This window comes from Pleurodeles waltl, chromosome 6 (assembly GCF_031143425.1).
Source record: "Pleurodeles waltl isolate 20211129_DDA chromosome 6, aPleWal1.hap1.20221129, whole genome shotgun sequence".
Classification (NCBI taxonomy): Eukaryota; Metazoa; Chordata; class Amphibia; order Caudata; family Salamandridae; genus Pleurodeles; species Pleurodeles waltl.
Genome location: NC_090445.1, coordinates 894,635,152 through 894,659,919, shown reverse-complemented (window position 1 = coordinate 894,659,919; position 24,768 = coordinate 894,635,152). Strand labels below are relative to the sequence as shown.

General features: G+C 43.8%; 1 protein-coding gene across 1 annotated transcript in view; it reads left to right on the top strand.

Moving 5' to 3' along the window:
* The window catches only part of C6H10orf90 (chromosome 6 C10orf90 homolog), a 655,134-nt gene extending 634,333 nt beyond the window's left edge, over positions 1 to 20,801 (top strand). The window contains exon 9 of the mRNA XM_069242456.1: positions 20,012 to 20,801. Within this exon, the coding sequence (XP_069098557.1) occupies positions 20,012 to 20,050 (39 nt within the window). The 3' untranslated portion in view covers positions 20,051 to 20,801. The remainder of the gene's footprint in view (positions 1 to 20,011) is intronic.
* Positions 20,802 to 24,768: the final 3,967 nt, after the last annotated feature.

Below are 24,768 nucleotides of genomic sequence, written 5' to 3'. Positions count from 1 at the left end.
GGATTAGCCAAGTTGTGTGTTATAGGAAAAAACCCTTTCTGCAGGATTTTCTGTGCATGGAAATCCCCTTCGGTTGTTTTATTTTTTAAAATAGAGTTTTAGTGGCACTTTAAGCTCAGTTTTAATGTTCTAGTTATATTTTAATGTCTAATGTTTGTGTTTTTGCACTTAAGTTTAGGATTTGTTAATGAATTGTTATACCAAGTTTTTGATGGGCATAGCCGGGGTCTAACTTATTTTTTTGGAAGGACAGTATCTAGGTCTGACCCTACCCATTGGTTGTATGCTGCTGTTTGGCCCTCAACTGAAAGGCCCAAAAAAGAATGTTTTTTTGGTGTGAGAGAGCCATAGCTGCCTAAATTCATAGGGCTACGTAACATTCTATCCTGTGAAGATCTACACAGCAAAAACATTTTTGTGGGGTGAGGAGGGTGTAGATCTCAAAGATACCAAGTTGGAAGGGGCAAAAATTAAATAGTGTGGCCATCAAAACGTAAATATTTCTGGGAAGAAACAAAAAAATATGCTGAGATATTTCCGGCTGGGCATGAACTCCCCTTCCTGATGTCCGAGGAGACGAGTGGTGGCTGGAGGCAAATATTTAGGAAATGTTCGGAAAGCTGAGTCAAGCTGGAGCGTGATTGGGCATGGACTGCAGTATGAGCGTGCCTTCTCAGTGTGTCTGGCACGGTACAAACTCTTGAGTGCTTCTCTCCCGTCAAGTCCAGTCCACCGTTTATATGGCACCTACCACCACTGCTAAAATGCGAAATGCGAATAAGCCTTCATAGTTATGTGAAACTGGGAGACATGTGACAGAGACTTTTTTTTTTTTTCTTCTATTTTTGGTCCTGGGTGTTAACGTTTAGCCTTATATAACGCTAGGTTCTGCAGAGCAGAACATGTGCGGCTTGCACGGGTTTTCACATATTGACAAATGTGGATTAAAACATAGGTAAACCCTAAGAAAACATGCTCAGAGGAGGTACTTCAGAGGAACGCCTTCCAGACTGAGGAGTTGAATCTGACTTCGCTCCCCTGCCTCGCCCTCATCACCCACCCCATATGCTCTCCCCATTCATCAGCTTGCCCTGCTGATACTAAGAGCAGCAGCCAGTAGGGATGCATGAACAACCACTGTCACTGCGTTCTGGTGCTGCGGACAAATCAAACTGTTAAACATGTTCTGCAAATCATTAACCGAGCCAAATGCATAATATATTTGGCTTTGTTAATGTGCTTTTTAAACTAGCTTAAACAAATTAAAAACAAAGAGCCGTGGCACGGCCATTGCTGACCGCGACATAATAGCATTTTAATTTTTATGTGCAAGGTCTCAAAACAGCGAGGGGGGTGTGGAACAATGAATGTGCAGCTGGAGGAGGGCTCTAGGGTGGGTAAAGAGCATTTGTGGGGGGTTTAAAACAAATGGATGAAGGGAGATGGTCGAATTTGAAAAGATTGTAGGGCAGTGGCTGGCATGACTGGCGGGGGTGGATATTGATACTGCGGAGAACAGGAGGAGGGCAGGGGTGAAGGGGCTGAAAAGTAAACAAGCATGCTTTACATGCGCGCAGCCACGATGTGCAGGCCTAACCTAATAAAAAAAGTTCCAACCGCCAAAACGGATGAAAATGAGTACGTGGGCCACAGGACACTGATAAGAGAACAGACAAGGAACAATAGGAAATAGAACCCTACAACTAATAGAAACGGAGGAAAATAAAGTGGCAAGCACACAAACAAGAAATAGGGGCGGGATGTAAGCCCATTTTAAGATGTATTAAATACAAAAGATTTCACAAACACAGTGAAAGCGCTTTGTAGGCGAATCCTAAAACCAAAGGAGAAAATAGAAGCAGAGTAATAAAATAAAAAACATTTTTAAGCACATTTGTGATCATGACGGAAGAAACTATAACAGTCAATGCCAGCTAATGAATGGGAGTCTATTACCTGTAGGGAAAAACTCACAAGTTATGTGTCAGGGCATTACTGCAGCTGGAGAATTTTCAGATTCCAATGTGCTTTCCTGCAAGAAAGGATTTCTTTCCATTACATTTACTCCCAACATTTTAGGATTGAAAGTATTTAAATTCCCATAAGAATTCCTTTTAAAGGTTTGGACGTAATGTTTTACAAATTACTCTCCAAAAAGTTAACTGAAGATCTAGATGAGAAGCACTTACCTGAGGTAAGAACTCAAAATCTCTATCCAGTTATATGGCAGGGAAGCGGTAAATGAGCCATTCACTGTCATCCAGCCTCTGTCAAAGGTATCTTCTTTTTTAAAACCTAAATGTCCTCTTTCTTTTCTCTGTAAAAAGTTACATCAGCTATTCTGGCTATTCATTTTCCAAGGAAAGTAAAATAACTGGCAAAGTGGTAACGCACAGATGTTGTATAATGGGATCACATCTCCTGTTTTTAATATTGTTTTTTAAGGATAACTCTATGTAAATTTTAAACAAAATAAGGAGGTATATTTTAATAAGCATATTTTTAATAGATCTTCTTAAAACAATATAGTTTCATAGTTGTAGTACTTAAGCTGGTTACCTTGACAGTCACATTTAACTATTTTCCATAATTTGATAGATACTTGATGAGGTGGCGTAGTTGGAAAGAACTAGCTATTGACTCGTATTTCACAGTAGTTTTAGCAAAATAAAGTATTTCGTAATATTTCTGTTCCCTCTGAAACCTTTCTTCAAAATCAGAGAGTTTTTCGGGGTTTATGTTCTTCATATACTATTCACTCTCCCCACAAGCCTGGACTTATTCTAGTATTACGGCAGTTTGCTAGACAAGGATTTATACACGTTCCTGAATCCCTGGGAAAAGTCCAATTTGCATGATTATTCATTTCTGTTTCCATATCCATGGGAGCACATAAAACTGGCTGGATTGTGAATGTGTGCTAAGAAGTTATCCAGAAGTTTAAATGCCCTAGTTATCTCCTTAAGTTAATGATGAGTTTAAATAAGGGTATCTCGGACTGACTCTGATTTTTAGTTCATAGCTGGAAAAAGTGCTTTGTGTTGTTTATATATGAGATCTGTTTAGCACAAATGTAGCTTCAAAGCAAGAGATCACTAACTTTTGTCAAACTAATACACATGCCCTGAGAAACCTAATTCACAGCGTGTGTGTAGATGTTTCTGTTAAAAGGGCTTTCAGAAAAGCCATGTCAGACACTGCTGTTGACCTAGGGACTATGGGAGGAATAGTGTTCATTCTCTATTCTGCAGTAATTCATTTCATCCTTTGATACTGCAAAGCACCTGCTGAAGTTGATCTGTACACCCTCTCATCTATGAGAGTCACGGTTTGAGGAGCAGAGTGTAAGCTTCTTTTAAGATCATCCTCTGATCTACTATAGCAATGACAGAATTTGACTTTACTTTACATTTGACTTTACTTTACCATTTCAGTGGACTACAGACTGTATGTAAACATACACTTTAGCCATCATTGTTTATCAAAAAAATAATTGCAGAGTCTAGTTTTTTGCAGTAGTTTGTGTAGTTTCCTTTAATTTATGGTAAATCTGAAGGTTCTTATAAGTACGGCGTGTAAATCGATTTGGTCTGACCACTTTTTGCTTCCTTTTAAGATTGTTACCATCAGGACAACAACTCTTCAGACTCCACTTCGGAAATCTTACAGATCTTGGTGCCAAATATTGGAACTTTTTTTTTTTTTTTTTCTGAGGCTCTTCAATTGACTTTTCTAGTATTCTCAGGTCTTGATCTGGATTTAGAGCAGGTGGACAATTGGCTTTCTTAGCCTTAGATCTTATTGCCTGGTGAGATTGATAGATCAAAACCGATCCAGGCCATTGGCTCCTTGGTTTTTGGATGCCTTAAGAGAGGAGAGGACTTATTGTAAACAGCTTGAACGTAGATGGCGGAAGTCCTATGATAAGTCAGCAAAATTGGTGTACAAAAAAGGCCTTATGAGTTTTCATAGCTCTTCTAATCTTGATCAGGATGCAGTGGGGATGGTAGTACTCTTGGATTTGTCGTCCGCATTTGATACAATTTCTCACCCTATCTTACTGAAAAGGTTGAAAAATATTGGAGTCCGGGGACATGCGTGGGCCTGGATTAAATCTTATCTTGAAGACTGGCCTTGAGTAGTATTTCTTGGCCCTTTTACTTCTGCTGCGAAGCCTCTTGATTTTGGGGTACTCCAGGGGTCTGCCTTGAGTCGTACCCTTTTTCATGATTATTTGGAACCCTTGGCAAACATTGTTTAATTCTGGGGTCTGAAGGTGATTTCGTTTGCTGATGACACCCAGCTCCTCCTGACTTTCAGGGAAAGGTGACAGACGCTTTCAATTCTTTTAAGCTGCATTTGACACTGTCTGCCACCACACCCTACGCTCACGCCTCAGCAGTGCTGGAATCTGCGACAGAGCCCTGGACTGGGTCACCTCCTTTCTCACCGGCAGAACCCAGAGAGTCCGCCTCCCACCATTCCGCTCGGAGGCCACTGAAATCATCTGCGGCGTACCCCAGGGTTCGTCCCTCAGCCCGACCCTCTTCAATGTCTACATGGTCCCGCTCGCTAACATGGCCCGATCCCACAATCTCAACATCATCTCGTAAGCCGGCGACACCTAGCTGATCCTCTCCCTCACCAAGGACTCCGCCAAGACCTACCTCCATGAAGGATTGAAGGCCATTGCCGAATGGATGGAGAGCAGCTGCCTCAAACTCAATTCCGACAAGACAGAAGTCCTCATCTTCGGCTCAACCCCCTCTGCATGGGATGACTCCTGGTGGCCTGCCACTCAGAACCACTCCGACTCCCACCGACCACGCATGCAACCTAGGATTCATCTTGGACCCCTCACTATCCATGACCCAGCAAGTCAACGCCATCTACTCCTCCTGCTTCAACACCCTCTGAAAGATCTACAAATGGATACCCACTGAAACCAGAACAGTCACCCAAGCCCTCGTAAGCAGCAAGCTGGACTATGGCAGTCCCCTCTGCGCAGTAACCACGGCCAAACTACAGAAGAGGCTGCAACGCATTTAGAACGCCTCCGCACGCCTCATCCTGGACATCCCCCACCACTGCCACTGCCACATCACAGACCACCTGAAAAACCTGCACTGTCTCCCAGTCAACAAGAGAATCGCCTTCACACTCCTCACCCACGCTCACAAAGCACTGCACTATACCGTACCAGAATACCTCAACAGACGACTCTCCTTCTACAACCCGACACGGCATCGCCGCTCTGCCAAACTCACCCTCGCAACCGTCCAAGCGTCTGCACACTACAACCAGCGGTAGATCATTCTTGCACCTCGCCGCCAGAACGTGGAATACCTTTCCCACCCACCTGTGCCAGACCAAAGACCTCCTTACCTTCAGGAAACTTCTCAAGACCTGGCTGTTCGAGCAGTAGGAGCACCTTCCCCACTTAAATCCCCACCCCCCCCGTTTCCTCAGTGGCTTGAGACCCTCACGAGTGAGTAGTGCGCTTTACAAATTCCTGATTGATTTGATTGAAGATGGACCTGAGGTCATTGTCGATTGGATGAGTGATAGCTGCCTTAAATTGAGTCAGTCAGTACCCTGATTCGCACAACTGGTGGCCTTTGGATCTTGGAGCGCATCCTGTTCCATCCTCCTGTGTGAGAAACCTAGGCTTCAAATTTGATACTGCCCTGTCTTTAGAGCCACAATTTAAAGTGGTTTCTGCTAGCTGCTCTGCAACCATGAAGTCCCTCAGGAGGATGCTGCATCTGGTTCCGGTAGCTGCCTGGAAGACCGTTATCCATTCCTTGGTCACCTCAAAATTAGAGCCAGCCTACCTATTGCATCGCCTGCAGAATTTTCAAAATGCTGCTGCGCGACTTTAAAATTCCAGTGTGCCTGCCAGCATTGTTCCATTTACGCCAGCTGCACTGGTTGCCTACTGCTAGCTGCATCATATTCACGTCACTCATTTTCACCTATAGAGACTTTGAGCAGAAATGCCCTTTGTATTTAAGGAGAATGCTTAAGGCCTAATGCCAGGGCAGATTCTTGAGGTCTAACACCTCAAAACTCCTGTACACCCCTGTGGTTCGCAAGGCTAGAAGAGGTGGTAGATACTTTGTGTTTTTAATGGCGAAACCTTGGAACTTGCTTAGAACTGCACTTAGTTTTGCCACATCTGAATCTGCTTCCAGGAAAAGTCTGAAGACTTATTGTTTTAATGGCTTGGCCTTCTGTCCATGGGACTGGTTGTGTGCTGTCTGCCGTCCATTCGGAAGCAGCCCCACGCTTTATACATTTTATTGTATTCGTCAGAAACTTCCTTATGTATCAACCAGGTCGTCAATTAAGATTTGATACATATATAGATCTAAGGTTTCAAACCACTGGCTCATCCTGGGTCAGCACGAAATAAGAGAGATTGCACTAATCATGGAAAGAAAACGTCTGGAAATACATTGTTCCAACTTTTAGAAGATCACTGGTGACAAGAAAAACTGAATTATCCATTTTAAGAAGTAAAACATAAGCATTTTAGTTCTGAAATCTATAGTGTCATTAAATATTATGTAAATTAGATTTGGGTTGACCTAGTTCCACATACGTGCTTTCTACTATAGACATTTTTGAAATATTTACATGTAAATGTTCAAATTTACATTTGAACTGTAAATAACAAACACAGATAATTCATGAATGTATTTGTAACTAGATTTAATATTAGGAATAGGTGACATATACTGTAGTGTACATGATTCACACAGCAATAGTCAATGTCATGTCAATAGCATGTAAGTTAAAACTAGCTAAAAACGTTGTCAAAGTTTATCAGAGCAGCCAGCCTGCTTCTAGCTGATCAACACAGGATCTGTCTTTTGTTTGGAGTTAAAAACTGCAAATGACAAAAGAGCAAGTATTCCCAGTGTGGCTGTCACCTTAATACAGCACTTTGGAAGCAGTTCATAGATGTCATCTGTACCTTTATTTTTGACACACAGTGCTTTTCGGTCCTATTGGAAGTTTTTGTTCTCATTTTGCTCCCACCGTGTATGTATTTGTACAGCACAAATCCAGACCAAATAGCAGCAGAGCACTATACAGGTTCAAAAACAAGCATACAGTGTAAGGAAATGCCTCCGTGGCATGGTTCCCCCTAACTTTTTGCCTTTGCTGGTGCTAAGTTTTGATTGAAAGTGTGTTGGGGCCCTGCTAACCAGGCCCCAGCACCAGTGTTCTTTCCCTAAACTGTATCTTTGCTTCCACAATTGGCACGGCCCTGGCACTCAGATAAGTCCTGTGAAACTGGTACCCCTGGTACCAAGGGTCCTGATGCTAGGGAAAGTCTCTAAGGGCTGCAGCGTGTATTATGCCACCCTGGGGACCCCTCACTCAGCACGTGCACACTGCTTCACAGTGTGTGTGTGTGCTGGTGGGGAGAAAATGACTAAGTCGACATGGCACTCCCCTCAGAGTTCCATGCCAACCTCACACTGCCTATGGCATAGGTAAGTCACCCCACTAGCAGGCCTCACATCCCTAAGGCAGGGTGCACTATACCACAGGTGAGGGCATATGTGCATGAGCACTATCCCTTACAGTGTCTAAGCAAAACCTTGGACATTGTAAGTGCAGGGTAGCCATAAGAGTATATGGTCTGGGAGTTTGTCAAACACAAACTCCACTTTTTCATAATGGCTACACTGAAATCTGGGACGTTTGGTATCAAACTTCTCAGCACAATAAATCCACACTGATGTCAGTGTGCAATTTATTGTAACATGCACCCAGAGGGCCTCTTAGAGATGCCCCCTAAATACCAATCCGACTTCTAGTGTAGGCTGACCAGGTCCTGCCAGCCTGTCACAAACTAGACAAGTTGCTGGCCACATGGGGAGAGTGCCCTTGTCACTCTGTGGCCAGGGACAAAGCCTGTACTGGGTAGAGGTGCTTCACTTCTCCCCCTGCAGGAACGGTAACACCTGGCAGTGAGCCTCAAAGGGTCGCCCCTTTTGTTACAGTGCCCCAGGGCATCCCAGCTTGTGGAGATGCCCGCCCCTCCGGCCACTGCCCCCACTTTTGGCAGCAAGGCTGGAGGAGATAATTAGAAAATCAAGGAGGAGTCACCCACCAGTCAGGACAGCCCCTAAGGTGTCCTGAGCCGAGGTGACCCCTGCCTTTAGAAATTCTCCATCTTGAGTTTGGAGGATTTCCCCAATAGTATTAGGGATGTGCTCCCCTCTCCTCAGGGAGGAGGCACAAAGAAGGTGTAGCCACCCTCCAGGTCAGTAGCCATTGGCTACTGCCCTCCCAGACCTAAACACACCCCTACATTTAGTATTTAGGGGCACCCGAGAACCAAGGAAATCAGATACCTGATGAAACTAGGACTGCTGACCTACAAGTCCTGCAGAGAAGACGGAAGACAACAAATGCTTTGGCCCCAGCCCTACTGGCTTGTCTCCTGACTCGAAACCTGCAACCAGCGACGCATCCGACAGGGACCAGCGTCCTCTGAAGCCTGAGAGGACTGCCCTGGACTAAAAGACCAAGAAACTCCAGTGAGCAGCGGCTCTGCTCAATAACTGCAACTTCTTTGCAACAAAGAAGCAACTTTTAAAGGACTCCCTCTTCCCGCCGGAAGCTTGAGACTCCGCACGCGACACCCCCGGCTCGAGATCCAGAGAACAAACACCACAGGGAGGATTCCCCGGCGACTGCGACACCATAAGTAGCCTGAGACGACCCCCCTGTGCCCCCACAGCGACGCCTGCAGAGAGAATCCAGAGGCTTTCCCTGACCGCGACTGCCTGTTACAAGAGACCCGACACCTGGAACCAGCACTGCACCTGCAACCCCCAGGACCTGAAGAAACGGAACCTCAGTGCAGGAGTGACCCCCAGGCGACCCTCTGCCTAGCCCAGGTGGTGGCTGTTCCGAGAAGCACCCCCTGTGCCTGCCTGCTCCGCTAGAGTGACCCCCGGGTCCCTCCATTGTTTCCTATCTGAAACCCAACGCCAGCTTTGCACACTGCACCGGCCACCCCTGTGCTGCTGAGGGTGTGTTTTGTGTTTCTACTTGTGTCACCCCCTCCCCACTCCCCACCTCCCAGTGTTCTACAAAAAACCCCTGATCTGCCCCCTAGGACGCAGGTACTTACCTGCTGGCAGCCTGGAACCAGAGCACCCCTGTTCTTCAAAGGTGCCTATGTGTTTTGGGCACCTCTTTGACCTCTGCACCTGACCGGCCCTGAGCTGCTGGGGTGGTAATTTTGGGGTTGCCTTGAACCTCCAACGGGGGGCTGCCAATGCCCAGGAACTGAGACTTGTAAGTGTCTTACTTACCTCACAATCTAACCTTTACTTACCTCCCCCAGGAACTGTTGATTTTTGCACTGTCCACTTTTAAAATAGCTTATTGCCATTTTATCAAAGACTGTATGTGATATTGCTTAAATTCAAAGTTACTAACTTACCTGTGTGGAGTACCTTGCATTTTATGTATTTACTTCAAATCGTGAACCTGTGCTTCTTAAAATAAACTAAGAAAATATATTTTTCTGTATAAAAACCCATTGGCCTGGAGTAAGTCTTTGAGTGTGTGTTTCTCATTTATTGCCTGTGTGTGTACAACAAATGCTAAACACAAACCTCTGATAAGCCTACTGCCCGACCACACTACCACAAAATAGAGCATTAGAATTATCTAATTTTGCCCCTATCTTACCACTAAGGAGAACCCTTGAACTCTGTGCACACTATTTCTTAGTTTGAAATAGTATATACAGAGCCAACTTCCTACATACAGCCAGTAAGTGATAGGAGAGGAGGCTGTTTATAGGGCGGTTACTATACTGCGGAGAGGACAAGGGCAGCTGTCTGTTTGGGCCTGTTCAGGACAGGTAGGGACTAGGGCCAGAAATGCTGCCCAATTCCCATTCCACCAGGAATGGTTTCTGCCCCAACACATCCCTCAACATGCAAACACATTATCTGCAAAGATATCCAACTCATGCATCACAAACTGACCATAGACATATTGCATTGCCCCACCACCCAACACAATACCCTACATACAACACATATACACATACACCCCATAACTACTACAGTCAAACACCTTCATACTCACAGCAAACACTACTCTGTCCCCTCCCACTAACACTACCTGCCACCGCCCACACAATACAAAACTACAACATACAATTCTCTCAGTTTCAGTCTCCCAGATACACACTCTCTACACATACTAACCAAAAACACTATCCGCTGTTCGCTTCACACAGGCCGCCTGAACTCATAACAATGCCAAAACCCTGCCTTCAAACACTTCATCTACACACACTCTTCCCCTCTGCTCACCAATTACACACAACCATACAATCCCCACATTTCACTCCACCACACATATTACCTCTTCCAGTCATCTCAACTAATACTTATCTCCCTGACACACATCCATCACCTCATATACACCTCACACATTCATCTCCAAAACACATCAACACCCCATCTAACACTCAAATTCCACTTAACAGCACTAACTCACATACAAGTCCCTCACCAAAAACAACTACACCAATAGCCCCTCTCATTATTCCACAAAAACAATACCAACCACAAACATCAGCACATCAAAGCAACACAAACTTACATTACACTCATCATCATACCCACTCTCACCCCCAAGACTACACAAAGGATACAAATTCCACCCTATCTCCACCCCTACCCCCCCACTCTTCACAAACACCTACCACAAGCACCCCATCCCAGCAACCTTCTTTCAGTCGCCTCTCCTCCATTGCACAATTTAGAGCTTTACATCATGATCCACATGCTCCTCCTCCACCCCTAACCCATACTCCATCCACACTAAACAAACGCAAACAAAATAAAAAACATGCCACTCATAGAAACCTCGCATCCCCTTGTTTGTTTCATAATAAAACTACCCTACAAAAAACACTACACTCCTCATGGCTCTCTCAGCCACCAAGTTCACCACCCACACACACAGACCCAACAAAATGCCTCCTTAACCTGCTGGAAGAGGAACACTATGTTGAAAAGCAAGACTATTGTGAGCCTCAAACAGTTAACACAACTAGCAACACTCCTGTTTCAAGCTCACATTATACTACTTACCCTTCTACTAAACAAAACAACACTACCACTAACACACCCTATCTAAACTGCCAGCTCATAAATGCTCGATCACTCTCAAAAAACAAGCACCACATCTACGACCTTCTCACAGACACACAACCTGACTTACTATTCATTACGGAAACCTGGTTGGGAGATGACATGGCACCAGTATTGCACGAAGCCCTTCCTCCAGGCTATCAAACCATCACACAAAACCGTATAGGCAAGAGAGGAGGTGGACTAGCTATTATATTCAAACAGGCAATAAACCTCAGTAAAACAGACAACATCTCCATACAAGGTTGTGAAGCCCTCCTTACCAGATGCCACCCTACTCCAACTTCCACCTGTAACTTTCTCCTCCTTTACAGACCTCCACCTAACAACTCCACTTTCCCAGATGCCTTTCTTGACATAGTCTCAAACCTTATTACACTATACTCCAATCTATACATTCTTGGGGACCTAAACATTTGTTTTGACAAACCCAATATGCCCCAGCCAAAAGCTATCACCACTGGCCTACTCGCATTGAATCTACATCAGATTGTACACAATCCCACACACATCGCTGGTCACATCCTAGATGTAATTTTTGCTAAGCCTGAACTTGTTACTATTCATAGCATCACACCAACCATCTGGTCAGCCCACCATCTGATAACTTTCCGACAGACAACTCCACAAATCAACACACCCCACAACCACTTACATACATACACCTATCGACCATGGAGAAAACTCAATTTGGATCACTTAGAAACACAACTAACAGCAAACACAGATCTAGATACAATCAATTCTGTACCTAAACTTTATGAGTGGCTACAGGAAGCTTTTGATGTCCTAATACCACTCAGAAAAACTAAACATGACAAAAGAAAACCAACACCTTGGAGAAACACAGAACTTAAAACGATAAAGAAACAAATCAGAAAGTTGCAGTGGACCTGGCTCAAAACAAACAACAGTCAAGACAAACTGCAGCTACACAAACTTAACAGGATATACAAATCATCAATCAAAAAAGCTAAAAAAAGATACTACTGAGACAGAATTCTAAATACTCAATCTACAACCAAGGAATTTTACAAAATTCTCAATGAATTTCGAAAACCCACATGCATGGAAGGAAGTCACCCCATCACTCAAGATTTCACAAACAAATTGGCAACTCACTACACAACCAAGGCAGATACATTGGACTCCTATTTAAAACAGAAGAAAACCATCAGCCCCAACCCCTTTACTAAAATACCCTTTAAGAATAAACCATCCCAACCTCTACAGTCCTTCAAACAAATATCCCAGGATGAATTTATGGATTTGGTCAAATCAAGCAGACCTTCTGGTTGCCCTTCTGACCCTTGCCCACCACAGATCTTCAAGAACATCCTGCTATCTACTTCCGCTGCCACACCTGTAAGAAGAATCATCAACAACTCTTTAACTTCAGGAACTTTTCCTACAGACCTGAAAAAGGCATACATACGACCATTATTAAAGAAAACAAATCTAGACCCGCAAGACCCCAACAACTACAGACCTATCACAAATGGACCTTTCCTGGCCAAATTGATAGAAAGAGCAGCATTCGCCCAGATGTCACAATTCATTGAAGACAATTCTATACTTTCAGACTTCCAAACTGGATTCCGCCCAGGAAGAAGCACTGAATCGGCACTCATGGCAATCTGGGACGATCTTAAAAACACAGTTGACCGAAATGGAGTTGCTGCACTACTTCTCTTGGACCTCTCAGCTGCCTTTGATACGGTTGACCATGATACCCTAACTCAAAGACTCCACGAAGCCGGCATACAAGGGATTGCACTCGACTGGATTACTTCCTATCTCCAAAAAAGAGCAAATATCATCCACTCACCCCCCTTCTCATCCGAACCCTACCTCACAAAAACAGGGGTCCCCCAAGGGTCAATCATCTCACCTTTGCTTTTTAACATCTACATGATATCTTTACCAGAACTGATCAATAATTTCCATCTCACATGCTACAACTATGCAGATGACACACAAATACTACTTCAATTAGAAGACCCCAAAAACATTGAAAACTCTCAAATCTTCAGTTGCCTCAGAGCCGTTGATCAGTGGATGACCTGGAGCCATCTCAAACTAAATACCTCCAAAACTGAAATACTCATATGTGCTGACTGGAAACTTTATGACCCTCTGTGCGTCTGGCCTGACGATCTCGGACCACCTCCTCAATTATCCAAGGAAGTGAAAAACCTAGGAATCACCATGGATTCCAAACTAACTATGAATGCCCAAGTAGACAAATTAGCACGCACAAGCTTCATCACCTTAAAGACTTTAAGACACATTTTCCCTCACCTCGGATTTCCACATAAGGTGCAAGCTACTATCTCACTTGTATTATCCAAACTGGATTATGCCAATAGCCTCTACCATGGATCATCATCTATCTGTTATGAAAAAACTACAACGTATCCAGAATTCCGCAGCCAGGCTACTACTACATATAAAGCCGCAAGCCCACATCTCCCCTGCCTTGAGAGCACTACACTGGTTACCCGTTGCCAGAAGATGCACTTTCAAGCTGCTTTGTATCACCCACAAAGCTATACATGGAACAGGACCGCTTTTCATCAGAAAGAAAATTACCAAATACATCCAACAAAGAACCCTCCGCTCAAGACTGGCACCCCGCCTTAGAACACCACCATACAAGAAAAAGACTGTAGGTGGTACATCCTTCTCCGTCCAAGCAGCCAAACTATGGAATTCATTACCCCCAACTATAAGAGCCACAGATAACTTTCTTGTTTTCAGGAAACTACTCAAGAGTTGGCTCTTTCCTTCATAACCACCTTTTTCAAACAACTATGAACTGCATATGCCTATGTGGATAATTTTTTTTTCTTCAGATTATATGTATATTTCTATTTATTTATAGTTTCTTTGGAAACTAAAGCAAGGCTGTGCGCTCAGAGATCCCATAGCAGAAAAGATCTAGAATCCATCCTGGAGGTGAACTGATGATGTACTGGAGCGTAATCTGTATCTGACTGAGACGCGCGGTTTCTATCTTCCTCTGCTGGAGACACAGAGTAGAAGGTTCTCCCTTTATAAAGCACCTGTAAGCTCCGCCCGCTGAGCCACGCCCGTCCACCCTCGAAGTAGGTAAAGAATTTCCCGCCTTTTACCAGGATGATGGACAGCTTTCCAAAACGACCCCAATGCGTTTACCGCCGATTCCGGTGGTGCGTTGTTGATGCTCAGAAGCACAAGGACATCTCCACAAAGACGCACTAGTAACAATCACATTGCCAAAGGAACACAAGGTTGCTGGAGACATTTACCCCATGGCCCATCACGTACCCTTAGTGTACAATATAAACGGGGCGTATAAAACATGCTAGGTTACGCTTACTGACATACTCGTAGAAAATACTCCGGTTGGGTAGGCCACGATGCTCATTTTACAGAAACTAAACCTCAAAGGAAGCACTTACAAATATAATCGTAGCAGGTACCGCAGTTGAAGCTCAGCTTCTGGAAAGGACAAGCCACCCTAACTCTTGGGCTTGGCAAAGATAAAGTAAGGCTGTGCGCTCAGAGATCCCATAGCAGAAAAAGATCTAGAATCCATACTGGAGGTGAACTGATGATGTACTGGAGCGTAATCTGTATCTGACTGTGACGCGCGGGTTCTATCTTCCTCTGCTGGAGACACAGAGTAGAAGGCTCTTCCTTTATAAAGCACCTGTAAGCTCCGCCCGCTGAGCCACGCCCCGTCCACCCTTGAAGTAGGTAAAGGAATTCCCGCCTTTTACCAGGATGATGGACAACTTTCCAAAACGACCCCACTGCGTTTACCGCCGATTCACGTGGTGCGTTGTTGATGCGCAGAAGCACGAGGACATCTCCACAAAGACGCACTAGTAACAATAACATTGCCAAAGGCACACAAGGCTGCTGGAGACGTTTTTACCCCGTGGCCCATCACGTACCCCTAGTGTACAATATAAACATAGCAGGTGCCGCAGTTGAAGCTCAGCTTCTGGAAAGGACAAGCCACCCTAACTCTTGGGCTTGGCAAAGATAAAGCAAGGCTATGCGCTCAGAGATCCCATAGCAGGAAAAGATCTAGAATCCTTCCTGGAGGTGAACTGATGATGTACTGGAGCGTAATCTGTATCTGATTGTGACGCTCGGTTTCTATCTTCCTCTCCTGGAGACACAGAATAGAAGGTTTCTCCCTTCATAAAGCACCTGTTAGCGCCGCCCGCTGAGCCACGCCCCGTCCACCCTCGAAGTAGGTAAAGGAATTCCCACCTTTTACCAGGATGATGGACAGCTTTCCAAAACGACCCCACTGCGTTTTTACCGCCGATTCAGGTGGTGCGTTGTTGATGCGCAGAAGCACGAGGACATCTCCACAAAGATGCACTAGTAACAATAACATTGCCAAAGGCACACAAGGTTGCTGGAGACGTTTACCCCGTGGCCCATCACGTACCCCTAGTGTACAATATAAACAGGGCGTATAAAACATGATAGGTAACGCTTACTGACATACTCGTAGAAATACTCCGGTTGGGTAGACCACGATGCTCATTTTACAGAAACTAAACCTCAACAGGAAGCACTTAGAAATATAAACGTAGCAGGTGCCGCAGTTGAAGCTCAGCTTCTGGAAAGGACAAGCCACCCTAACTCTTGGGCTTGGCAAAGATAAAGCAAGGCTGTGCGCTCAGAGATCCCATAGCAGAAAAAGATCTAGAATCCATCCTGGAGGTGAACTGATGATGTACTGGAGCGTAATCTGTATCTGACGGTGACGTGCGGGTTCTATCTTCCTCTGCTGGAGACACAGAGTAGAAGGTTTCTCCCTTTATAAAGCACCTGTAAGCTCCGCCCACTGAGCCACGCCCCGTCCACCCTCGAAGTAGGTAAATGAATTCCCGCCTCTTACCAGGATGATGGACAGCTTTCCAAAACGACCCCACTGCGTTTACCGCCGATTCCGGTGGTGCGTTGTTGATGCTCAGAAGCACAAGGACATCTCCACAAAGACGCACTAGTAACAATCACATTGCCAAAGGCACACAAGGTTGCTGGAGACGTTTACCCCGTGGCCCATCACGTACCCTTAGTGTTCAATATAAACGGGCGTATAAAACATGCTAGGTCACGCTTACTGACATACTCGTAGAAAATACTCCGGTTGGGTAGGCCACGATGCTCATTTTACTGAAACTAAACCTCAAAGGAAGCACTTACAAAATATAATCGTAGCAGGTGCTGCAGTTAAAGCTCAGCTTCTGGAAAGGACAAGCCACCCTAACTCTTGGGCTTGGCAAAGATAAAGCAAGGCTGTGCGCTCAGAGATCCCATAGCAGGAAAAGATCTAGAATCCATCCTGGAGGTGAACTGATGATGTACTGGAGCGTAATCTGTATCTGACTGAGACGTGCGGTTTCTATCTTCCTCTGCTGGAGACACAGAGTAGAAGGTTCTCCCTTTATAAAGCACCTGTAAGCTCCGCCCGCTGAGCCACGCCCCGTCCACCTCGAAGTAGGTAAAGGAATTCCCGCTTTTTACCAGGATGATGGACAGCTTTCCAAAACGACCCCAATGCGTTTTACCGCCGATTCCGGTGGTGCGTTGTTGCTGCTCAGAAGCACAATGACATCTCCACAAAGACGCACTAGTAACAATCACATTGCCAAAGGCACACAAGGTTGCTGGAGACGTTTACCCCGTGGCCCATCACGTACCCTTAGTGTACAATATAAACGGGGCGTATAAAACATGCTAGGTTACGCTTACTGACATACTCGTAGAAAATACTCCGGTTGGGTAGGCCACAATGCTCATTTTACAGAAACTAAACCTCAAAGGAAGCACTTACAAAATATAATCGTAGCAGGTGCCGCAGTTAAAGCTCAGCTTCTGGAAAGGACAAGCCACCCTAACTCTTGGGCTTGGCAAAGATAAAGCAAGGCTGTGTGCTCAGAGATCCCATAGCAGAAAAAGATCTAGAATCCATCCTGGAGGTGAACTGATGATGTACTGGAGCGTAATCTGTATCTGACTGAGACGCGCGGGTTCTATCTTCCTCTGCTGGAGACAGAGTAGAAGGTTCTCCCTTTATAAAGCACCTGTAAGCTCCGCCCGCTGAGCCACGCCCCCGTCCACCTCGAAGTAGGTAAAGGAATTCCCGCTTTTACCAGGATGATGGACAGCTTTCCAAAATGACCCCAATGCGTTTTACCGCCGATTCCGGTGGTGCGTTGTTGATGCTCAGAAGCACAATGACATCTCCACAAAGACGCACTAGTAACAATCACATTGCCAAAGGCACACAAGGTTGCTGGAGACGTTTACCCCGTGGCCCATCACGTACCCTTAGTGTACAATATATACGGGGCGTATAAAACATGCTAGGTAACGCTTACTGACATACTCGTAGAAAATACTCCGGTTGGGTAGGCCACAATGCTCATTTTACAGAAACTAAACCAATAACAATAAAATACACACACACTCTTTCAAACCTGTCTGACTAAGTATTTTTTACCCATGATTCTAATTATGTATTCTATGTGCATATGTGTGTGTATTCATGTGTGTGTGTGTACAAATATATATATATATATATATGTGTATGTATGTGTATATGTTGTTTCTGTGCCTGGCATGTTTGTGGATCATTGCATGGCTCCTGGTTTTTTTGGGTTGTTATACTAGATATCTACGAATTTCTGCTCTCTTTTTATCACACTTATCTTCTCATCACTCTTATGTCATGTCTCTATCAAACTATCCTCCTTTCTCACTCGGACTCATCCCAAATCCCTTCGACCACTTTCATCTCCTAAATATCTCTGCCTAAGCTCTTCCCTCCACCTCCACATCTAACTCACCAAACCTCACTCTACCTCTGTGACCTCCCACACAACCCTACTAAATTCTCCTGCATTCATCTCACCCTGCTACTATGCTCTCCCTAACCCTTCCACGTCCTCTTTCCCCTGCGCTCCCCTTTTATTCATCTCAAGCCTTTGGATTGAGTAAATGAAGGATAAACTCCCAATTAACACTTCTGGATTTCTTTCATCCTCCACCCCTCCATTACTCCAGTCAATCTAACTAACAAACTCTCATATCCGCAACTCAAATTAACTCATAATAATACTAAAACTGTACTCCTTATTAAATTATACTAATCCATCACTAATTCTTGTTGGGTACCGAAGTAGCGTGCTACTCATCGAAAAGCGCTTTGACGCCTCGTCAGGGGTAGTAAGCGCTATATAAATATGATTACAATACAATACAATACAATACAATAACCAGATGTACCTTCACTTTTGCGCTCCTAAGCTCTTCCACAAGTCATGAGTTGTTTAGAGTCTCACCCCATCAAACTGGGCACCTTCAGAGACGATTTGCCTACCATGTGGATTTTAGGTCAATATGGCAGTTCTTAGACCCTATTTAGGGCATGGCAACCATTACACATTGTCCATAACAGGACTACCAAGTAAGACACAGAGATACATGGTAGCAAATCACGCAATGACCTACATACTCAAGCACAAAACGCAATGTGCAAGAGAGACTTTTGTTTTTTGGAAATGTTTGGGAGTTTCTTTTCAAAATACAAGAAAACATAGCAGAGTGGATACATCTAACATGTTACCAGATTAGAAAAGCTTAATTGCCTTCAGCAAAGCAGCTGAAGGGACCAGATACCCACCTGCCTGACAGAGATCGCTAGATAGGCACAAGTTTCTCACTTTCCTGACAGGGATTTCTAAATATGGCAGTTGGTCCTCCGCTTGGGGAGCTGAGGCCAGAGCCTGCACTGACCTGGTGGGCTATGGTGCCACCTGCAACATTCCGATGGAGGCCCTTAATATCTGAAGGCCTCATTTAGTTTTTGAAGTGAACAGAACATTATCCAATTTCTGGCAGAAAATTTCGAATTCAATGGCCAAATGTCCTCCATCAAAAGGGAATTCAGCCAGAACTTAGAGTTTCCTCTGGAAACTCGAGATATTTCAGTTCCCTTCAAACTCAAAAGGAATCCCTATATGTCTTAGAGTTTCCAATTGTGGAAGCTAGCACTGCACAAGCCTGCATTTTGAATGGTGCAGCCACTCCTTTCTTTACAATCATTCAGAAATGATTTAATAATTCTCTATTTACCATTCTAACTGGAATATGGTTGTGAATGAGGGCCCTATGTAAAGGCATATTTGAGGCCTGCCTCAAACAACCTCTCATGAAGGTATTCATTTTGACCTTGGTTTCTGCTCAGACAATGCTATTGTTCTCAGTCTGCAGTTTGTACATATTTGTAATTCATGCGTTGAATTCTGAGCACACAATTACTGATACAATTATGGATACCTTCTTTGAGCATAAACGGGGAAAGGACGGATCTACAATGTAGCTTGAGTAACTGTGAATTCGAGGTTGTGGCCCAAATGCTGCTTAAGGGTAGGAATATAAAAGTAGTCAGAACAATGTGTACCTCACTTTATTCATTCGTTATAGTATACTTTTAACGGAGGATATGATGCATCCCCTTATAAATCAAGTGTCTATTGAAGTGTGTGTAATTCCAGTGCTTAACCATTATAATATAAGTAAAAAGATTGTAAACATACTTAATAAGCTAGAATTTTGTAATTCATGATGTATGAAAGAGCGTGATAGGACACACTGTATCTTTTAGATTGGCTGTCACGTATTGGACATTGTGATGTATTCATCTGTGCTTCATATTTGATGAGCATCTGTTTATAAACTATTAATTAACCTATTTGTTAAGTAAGTATTTAACTCTCATTGTTTCTTCCTAGAAACTCCTGAACCGAATTCTTCACCGAAACGTAGACTGACACAGAGCGGACATGTTTTCCAAATTGCTGTCTGACATTTGTAATGCATAGTTTGATTTGTAATGTAGTGAATAGCTATCATTATTATTGAATAATTTTCAATCATGATCTTCAGACAATATTTATTTCACTAAAGCAGTGTTTTAAGTTATTATTTTGCAAAAACCAACCTATATTGAATCTTAATTGCTCTACCTACGTCTAATTAGTCTTTAGATAAGAACGACAGACCCAAAACATTTTACAGAGCTTCACCATTGGCCATTGTCTATTCATTAACCCTAAGCAAAACGTGAATATTTTAATTGCAGTCAGAACCCATTGATAGCTGAACATTGTAGAATATGCTTTAAAAGTCTCTTCGCTTCACCGTTGCCCACCGTTTAATCAAAGGCATATTCACAAAATCATGGACAAATCTGAACGCTCTAACTGAAATCAAGGACAATTGTTAACTGGACCTTGCTGGTGGCAGCATCTTCAAAAGTTTCCGACTTCTCGAGGTAAATGCGCTTCTTAACAAAGTGTTTTTTTTGTTGCAATTCCGTTTTCTTTAAACTGCATATTTAAATCAATAATTGATTGCTCTTTTTATTACATACAATGAGTTTTATCCAATATTACACTTGTTGTTATCAATAAACATGTCCCTATTTTATTTTAAAAAAGAGTGTTTCATTGAAACTGCATGAAATAAACATGCAATATAAAAATGAATAAAGGGAAATACGTGATATGTTCCTATATTGTCATCTTGGAGTTCTGGTGAAATATATAAATCAGGCGGGTTAGGACTCCTGGTTTATGTCACCAGGACCCCTCAAGGCCACCACAGAACCATTTGATGGAGTTACCCACTATGTATCTGTTGCATGGTCGGCAGTGTTATATTCAGGCTCTTACCATTGATCCCTCACTGTGCCAACACTTGCCTCTGCTACAATTCTTCCAAGACATCCTTTTATTTCATATACAGAAAACACCAAAGGTTCCTAACTAATTCATATATATGCAAAAGGGCCTCTTTCTTCGCCAGAACACATTTGAAAATGTTGAACAGTATATATTGCAATTTTGAAGTTTCAAAACATGATTAGGCCCCTTGCTACGCTATACCTCCCAAAGCAGCTATAAAACGTGCAAATATGTGTCAGACCACTTAAAGCAATGCCAGGACTGTGTCCACCAATGTCTCAGGGTGTACTGTGAAAGTAAAAGCATGCGGGTTTTGGTCAGTGCTCTCAATTCAATTGCTTACTTAACATGAATACTGCAAATGGCTGGAATAAAGTTGAAGTATAAAGGGTAATAGAAACATGGATCCCATAACGGAAAGGACTCTTAAAAATTGGTTTTGACATCTTTAGATCTAAAATGTAAAGCACAAGGACACCAAATAAAACACTAGTATACACTTACCCTTCCTGTAATTTATTGCACTTCTGAGGGAAAATAGTAATTCAAGTTGCTCTCATTAAGCACACGGAGCCATTACAGAAGGTCATTTGGGTGGCTCCCAGAGTGTTTCCTTGAGAAAACTTCTTTTAAATTATAAACAGCTGAAGAAAGACGCCTCCTGATCAAATTTAAAAACATCTGGAACCTGTGTCAAACATAAGAATCCCAGTTTTGATTCTCGAAAATCCACTAATTTAGGTAGAAACGTGCGATGTGGAAGAAATGCAAACGCCGCTTTCAATTCACTGACCAATAGCATTACCTTAAGCAATGTTTTGTAGAACAATATTGCTTAGAATTGTGCATTTTCTTAAGAAATAGATGCACTGTCGTGTAAATTAAATAGTGGTCTGCGAGTTAAAAATTAATCTAGCTACCAACAGCTCCAATTTCTTCTTCTGGAATTTAAGTTACAGGACACATATGTCAGTAATTAAAACCACCTTGCTGAGCAGGCAAGTGCTCCGATTTTTGCACTTTCGCACAAAATGTACTCTAGTCCTGTAACAGTTTTCTCATCTAGCAACGGAATTATACGCACATTAAAAAACACCTTCCCCTTTCGCCACACACACTCACATTTAATTATATTCAATATTATGTTGTAATTGGTAATTTTTTTGGTTCTTCTGCCACAACAAGATCTGAACTCGTTTAAGAGTTATGATTCACATTGTCATTCTCTTGAACTTAAACACTTTCCTTGGAATGCCCTTGTACATTATTTTTTCAGGCTTAAGACTGTGATTATCATTTTTATACTACATGAGATCATTCAGTCGATCCTACAATCCCTCTATAAAAACCTGGCCTTAAAATTCATTATTACTGCAAACCTCTGACACACCTGGGCCCTGATTTTAAGTTTACCACTGGCTAGCGCCATTCCTGGGTGCCAGCCAGGCGCCATATTTAAGGAACGACGCTAGCCGGCAGTAAGGCCCTGTTAGCATAAAAATAAATGATGCTAACCGGGAGGGGGAGGCGTAGGGGAAACAGGAGGCTGTGTGTCGAAGAATGGCGCTAGTCAGGTTAGAGTCAGAAAAAATGACGCTAACCTGACTAGCGTCATTTTTTGATGCACAACCCCCATGGACATGACACCTTTCTTAGTAAAGACAGGAGTTATGCCCCCTGCCCAATGGCCATGCCCAGGGGACCTATGTCCCTGGGCATGGCCATTGAGCACAGTGCCATGTAGAGGGGTCCAAATTAGGCCCCCACATGGCACTTGTAAAAAATGTTTTTGAACTTATCTGGACTTACCTTGGATGGGTCCCCAATCCTATTGTGTCCTCCAAGTGTAGGTGGGGGTAGCTGGGGGTGTCCCCGGGGGCAAGAAGGGTATCTGTGGACTGCTTCCATGGTCACTGACCATGGAAATGAGCCCATCGGTCCCCTAACGCCTGCCCTGACCAAGGCGCTTAATAATAGCGCTAAGCAGGCTTAGCGCCATTATTTAAGGCCCTCCTCCTCCCGTGCGTGATTTTTGCATGGAAGGATAAATAAGGCGAAACGGCCTTAGAGTCATTTTCTGCCCAGGAATGCCTACCTTGCATCTCATTGACGCAAGGTAGGTTATCACGGTAAACAAATGACATTAACTCCAATATGTTGACTCTAGACGGGTCCAGCGCCAAAATATAAATATGGAGTTAAGTTTTCGCTGCATTTGCGTAAAAAAAAAAAAAGACACAAATCGGGGCAAACAAAGTATAAATATGCCCCTTGGTCTCTTGCAATAAAGAAATGACATTGCTGTTTGCTAGACTTGTTTGCAATACATAGCTGCTTGTAAGACCTGTCAGCTATAGGGCAGTCTTTCCCCAAATATTTGCCTTCCTCCTACGTTTTTGCTGATCTTGTTTCTGCTGGCCTATGGACTCTGTGCACTTTATCCCTGCTAACCAGTGCTAAAGTGCTTGTGCTGTTTCCTCTAAATAGGGTTATATTGGCTTATACTTAATTGACACATTACGTTTATTTGTATGTTCCTTGTACAGTGGTACTGTCAGTACCTAGAGTGTGTAAATTAAATGCTACTAGTGGGCTTGCAGGACTGATTGTGCCACCCACTTAAGAAGCCCTTCAAACATGTCTCAGGCCTGCTGCCTGTGTGAACAGTTTAAACTGCATTTTCGACCTGACAAGCAAAACCTTTTGGTAGCCACAAACCTTCTCTTTTAATGAATATAAGCCTCCTCTAAGTACACCCTGCACAGTCCAGAGGGCAAGGTGAAGTGTATTTAAAATGTTTGACAGGTACTTATAAATTGTAGATGTCCCAGTAGGGAAATATTCATAAATATGTTATTTTATTCTACTGCCTCTCTAATAGGAAAACAAGGGATTCCCTTATTACATTTAATAAGTCACAACTTTCAATTTGGGGCAGGAAGAAATGTTGTTTGGGGTCTTTTGGTAAAGTTGAATATTTAATCAGAATTCTGAAAATACGACTTTTAGAAAGTTGACATTTTCTTGTCCCAACCATTTGGTGCCTGTTGCTTGTATCCTGGGTCACATGAGTAGATGTAGCTGACAGCTGGCTGCGTGCATTGCTCCCAGACTGTGAGACAAAGGCAAGCTGGTGTTGGCAGTATGGGCCACTCTCAGTTATTGAAGGTGAGGAGCTGTTACTTAGCACACTTGCACATCACAAAGGCCCGACTGGTTACTCTTACAAAGGGTTTGACACTAGTCTATTGTGACCCCAGACAAGCTGGGTCCAGGGCAGGGAGTCAGGAAAGTTCGAGCACCTCTAAGGGTTGGAAACCTCTAGAAGCTTCTCCTACTTCAAAGTGCCCAACAGGAATAAATATTGAACCTGATCCACCAACTCTTTAGTACACACCTGTACTTGTGGATACCACAGAAGAAGGACTGATGTGCTGCTTTGCTGCCAGAAGGACTGCCACTCTCCTGCTCTGCTACTGTGCTTCTTTGTTGTCTGCTGCCCTTCTTGGTGCAAAGGACAATTGGAACTGCACCCTTCATCCCAGGCTCAAGCGACTTCAAGGGTCAGCCCGCTGACCTTTTCTGAGCTACAGGGACAGAACGAGCTCCAGAGGCTCCCTGCAGCTGCTCAGCTGACCTGCTGGCTGACCCTGCAACTGGACCTTCACTGAACCCTGCTAGCCTCTCCTGGAGTGAGTTGCTGACCCACAAGTGGTGCCCTCTAGATCCTGAACGCTTGTTGTGGCCTCATTTGAGTTTACCTGAAGTTTTTGAGCTCTTTGGAATCTTGAACGGACCCGATC